The 4,933-nt window shown below is 44.7% G+C and overlaps 1 protein-coding gene across 1 annotated transcript; it reads right to left on the reverse strand.

Moving 5' to 3' along the window:
* Window positions 1-417: 417 nt before the first annotated feature.
* Window positions 418-1,842, reverse strand: LOC119045722 (tripartite motif-containing protein 75-like). Its single transcript, XM_037140516.2, has one exon. The coding sequence runs from the start codon at window positions 1,834-1,836 to the stop codon at window positions 418-420; it is 1,419 nt and encodes a 472-aa protein (XP_036996411.2). The 5' UTR covers window positions 1,837-1,842.
* Window positions 1,843-4,933: the final 3,091 nt, after the last annotated feature.

A 4,933-nucleotide genomic window follows, 5' to 3' on the forward strand; every position in this document is an offset into this window, starting at 1 on the left:
TACTGTTCCTTGAAAATATTGTCTGGAGCACTCAGTTCCTTTCTCCCAAAACAGCAGAAACTTGAGACCCACTGAAAACTACCTCCCCACAACTGTTTTTCTCCCACTGGGAATGTGAAAGGTAATTATGAAGCACATAAATGCATAGGTATAGGAAATAGGTAAATTTTCACAAATTGATTGCAGCCATGAAAGTACAACTTATACACGTTATTATCAGAATTTTGGTAACACTTTATTTGTTAGTTCCCACATCTCTATTGCTATTGAAACAAAATTTAAAAAAAAAAAGAAAACTTTATTCATGTTTGTTAAGTCAAATAAGCATTAAAAAACCTTTTGTATTGGTGCTAGAGTCACTGATAGCTGCACAAAATTCTAACTACTGTCCATAAGTCATAGGAAAATGAGGCAAAGTCACAGGTCATCTTCATAATCTCTTACAGAACAGACTCTAAGAGGTTTAGGGTCACATCCAATACAGAAGTAAGGCTTTAGCACTTCAGAAAATTTATCCATGAAAGAATGGATGTGAGACCTGTCATTCAAACTGTAAAATGAAACCTGCCCCAGCTCATAGTCCAGATAGATGCCAATCCCTCTGGGATTCTCCTTCAGCATAAGGATGACGGGAATGGGCCCTCGTGCCACATAGTCACCACTCTGCAGCTGAATTGTCCAACATCTGTTCTGTCCTGGTGGGGACTGCTTGCTCTCCCTGGTGAGGGAGCCTTTGCAAACGCCCACAGCCCACTCAGGCTTGTCATCCACCTGGACCTCCCAGTAATGTCGGCCACAATCAAACTCTTGAGAACCCAGCACAACTGGGTAAGTCATAAATCTCTCTGGATTCCGAGAAACTCTTTGCTTTTTCCTCACAAATTTCACCAACTTTTTATCCTCAGACACAAGCAGATTAGGATGCGCTGTCTCAGGATCCAGAGTAACTTCTTCTCTAAATTTCTCTATAATTTGCTGCAGGGCTGAATACTGAGGGGGAAGACTGCACCCTTCTCCCCGTAACTGGACCCAATACACATCTGGGGGTTTCAGGCTTTCACAACTGTGGAGGACACACTTGATGTCAGTCAGCAGTTTCACATCTGACATCACACTCTTTTCTGCCACCACCTTTAGTAGACTGTTCAGGTTGGAAATGTGGTCTGCAAATGCAGTTGTGTTTGCACTGAGTTTCTGTTGAACATCCTTCTCTTCTTCAGCTAACCTTGAAAGAACGGCTTCTTGCTCATGTTCTACAGATTGTGTGAGGTGCTCAAATTCAGTGGCTAGCTTCCTTCTCCGGTTTTGCACTTCTTCTCTCAGTTCCAACAGTTTCCTGTCTTGGGTGGTTATTAGTTTCTGAGCATCTGCCACCTGCTTCTTGAGGGGCTCAATGTAACTGCTGAGCCTTTGCCTGTGATGGGCAGCAGCCTCCTCCAGGGGCCTCACCTGGTGGCCCTGGTGGTCCGGGGGCTGAGTGCACAGGGGACATAACACCTCCAGGTCCTCCTCACAGAAGAGGGTCAAAACCTGGCTGTGCTTCTCGCACAAGCGCCTCTCTTCCTGCTGCTGCGTCTTGCTCTTGGTGATCTGGAGGAGCCTGGTGATGTCAATCATCCTTCCCAGCTGGGTGTTGCTCCTCAAGTGCCTCCCCTGGCACAGGTGATAGCACACAGGGCAAGGGAGGTTGTACCACAGATCAGCCCAGAACTGCTGGATGCAGACACGACAGAAGTTGTGCCCACATTCGATGGTAACAGGGTCTCTCAGGTTATCCAGACAGATGGGACAGTTGACTTCTGCCTGGAGTTCTGCCAGAGCTGCTTCAAGCGCCATGGAGCCCTGAATAGACTGGGCCAAGGGGGGATTTTCTTCAGGAAGCTGGGCTCTGTGAGATCTCTCCACTGAGAGGCAGACGCACACTCAGATCTCGCTGTCCTTCCTGTCCTGAGTCGTTCTTTCCTATGAGACCACCGGCCGCAGATGTCCAGAGGAGCTCGGTTCACCACCTCCAGCTGATCACAGGGTAGTTGAATCCAAGCTCAGCAATTCTTTTTGGTTAGAAAGCAGACATGGCACTAAAGTAACTATTTGTTCCTGGGGAGGAGAAGATATTGTTGCATGTTAAAAAGGCTACCGTTTGTCTTGTAGTCCTGCTTACTGCCACTGTCGAGGCAACCACTGACGTGTCTTTCTACCACCACTATCCAGCTCAATGCAGTTCATCTACAGGGGCATTGCATGGGACTGTGGCACATGGAAGGGTTTGGGACTAGATCATCTACACCTGGGTCAGCCTCCGTCCTCAGTGACCTACCATCTGGAACGCCTGGATGTAACTGGAAAGTTACTTAACATTCTTATCTCCAAGAGAATTTAGTAAACAAGAATGAAATTCCCAAGTTCAATCATTGGAACCTTGTGAAAAACCTAAGAAAGGGATCTGGCACTATTTGGCTTAAACCAGTTATTTTTGACAGCACTGAACTCACACTACATCAAAGTTGACTTGTTTTTCCTTTAAGCTTCTAGACTGCAGGATATATCCAGCTGGTACAAAAAAGTGAACAGGATTTGAACTAGATTCAATTTATTCATGAGGACTCTCCAAGTCAAAAAAAACTGATTTTTGTGTGATGCTCAGAATAAATAAATTGGAGATCAGCGTTTTTAATTTTTTAATAGTTTCATTTAAAAATTTTTTTCCAATACCATTTATCTCCTTCATAACCTCATCCACCTCCCCCCAACCCAGGGTTTCAACATAAACTGACGCAGAGGAGCATTTGAGATCTTGCTTTCCGGCAGCTGTCATCAGTTTGGCATTTCAAACTGGTGAAATGCATTTCAGAGTGGTAAAATAAAACTTTCATACATACAGCTGGTGAGGCTGCAAGTTGGTACAACCACCTCAGAAAACTATTTTGCCCTATGACCTGACTTTGAACATAAATATACTTTAGGATGCAGTTATTCTACTCAGGTTATATAATCATCAGCCATATGAAGCAAAGGGAATAAAAATGGCACCAAAAGTCCATACACGAGGTTCGCGACAATATTTTTCACAACAGGCCTGTGGTGGCAATAACCCAGTGTCCTACAACATCTGACTGCATAAATGGATTATAGTGCATTCCTACAACGGGTCGTGAATCAACAGTGGAATTGCCGTATCTCACAAATGTAATGATGTGTGAAGAAAAGCCAAGGCACAGTAACAGAGTGTGTGCAGAAAACACTATTTGATGACCCCCCCTGGCAATGCGCAAGGAGACACCCGATTGGTGATGTTGCTCTGACATTGGTCAGGGGCAAAGCAGACATACAGTCCTTAGGTCATCCTAGCCTAAAGCCTTTGTTGGTGGCCAGAGCTGTTTCATGCCTGGGGCACATGGGAAAAAAACCCCACTTTACGAGTTCATCAGCTTCAGCTAAGGTTTGGGGAGGAGGGACAGGCTAGTGATTGGGAAGAACATGAGAAAGCCTTCCAGGTGGCGGTAATAACTGATTTCTTAAATGGGTGGTGGTGTAGAGTTACAGGCCCAGGCAACTACTGTTTGCAAGTCTATTAAAAGTAAAAGTGATAATAAAATTATGGTTCACAAAAATAAATTATGGTAAAAATTTCCATTCTCTTTGAGAAAGCCATCTGTATGACTGAAAATCAGAAAATTGATATTATTTTGTCAAACCATATAAATAGCTCCTACACAGAGAAACTCAAATAAACCCTAATGGATATAAAAATGGGTAACAAAGATTAATCATAGGAACAAATGGCCAATCATGAAATCAAAGCAGATCATTTTGAAAATTTCAGCCTTGGCTGGTGTGGCTCAGTGGTTTGAGCATCCGCCTAAACCAAAAGGTTTCTGGTTCAATTCCTGGTCGGGCACATGCCTAGGCTGCAGGCCAGGTTCCCAGCTGGCAACACTTGAGAGGCAACAGATCGATGTTTCTCTCATACAACAATGTTTATTTCCCTCTTTCTCCCTCCCTCCCGTCTCTTTAAAAATAAATAATTAAAATCATTTTTTTTAAATAGAAAAAAATTCCAGAGACATCAAAGTGATCAACAAGAGACCTTGTTGTTCTTTGTACCAAATGTGACCGCTAGTGATTTAAAAAGACTCCAGCTGAGCTTCCTGGCCTGAAATCCTGGCACCCCCATTCATGGCCATGTGACCTTGGACAACTCAGAAAGGATTTATGGAGAGGAAAATGTGCCTAGCAACCAGCCCAGCACAGAGAAAGTATTCAATGGCATCTAGTAATACCCAGACTTTCCATACATCTTTTGTGGTCACCACTGCACCTTGTGACAAAGCTACCATCTGGTCCCTCCGGCCACCAGATCTCCTCTCCAAATGCCGAGTCCATTAGCATTCACTGGGGGAGGACTCCCCATATCTGTCCTCCAACGGCAGGGATCTAACCATGACCCTCCCCTACAGGACTGTTGCTCTCACCTCCAGACCACAATTCTTTGCTGAGCTCCAGCTTCTACCAGCACCAAACTCCCTCCACCTCTCCCCTTCCTTCCCTTTTCTAGCAGGTTCAGCTCCCCCTGCCCCAGTACCTTGTACAGCAGGTCCCCTTCGCTGTCTCCAGTGCTTTTAGCCAGCTCTCAGTTCATTCGTCACTTCCTTCTGATCCCAGCTTTCCCTGAATCCACGATGGGTCACTTCCCCAACACGATGTCATAGAACAGTAAGGACAGGATCGTGAATTCTCCTTTTAACTCTGACTGCTGAAAACTCACACAGGTTTTGGAGATCTGCACCCCTGTGGAACTATAAGCATGTTATCTCTGCCATGATTATTATCTTAGTCCCTGGCTTGATTGCCTGTATAATGACTAAACTCTGCCCAAGTTCCTGGGTGCCCCACTTAAACTTAGTTGTGTTGGACTACCTACTTAAACACTCAA

Source organism: Artibeus jamaicensis, unplaced genomic scaffold (assembly GCF_021234435.1).
Source record: "Artibeus jamaicensis isolate MK-2021 breed Jamaican fruit bat unplaced genomic scaffold, CSHL_Jam_final scaffold_537, whole genome shotgun sequence".
Lineage (NCBI taxonomy): Eukaryota > Metazoa > Chordata > Mammalia > Chiroptera > Phyllostomidae > Artibeus > Artibeus jamaicensis.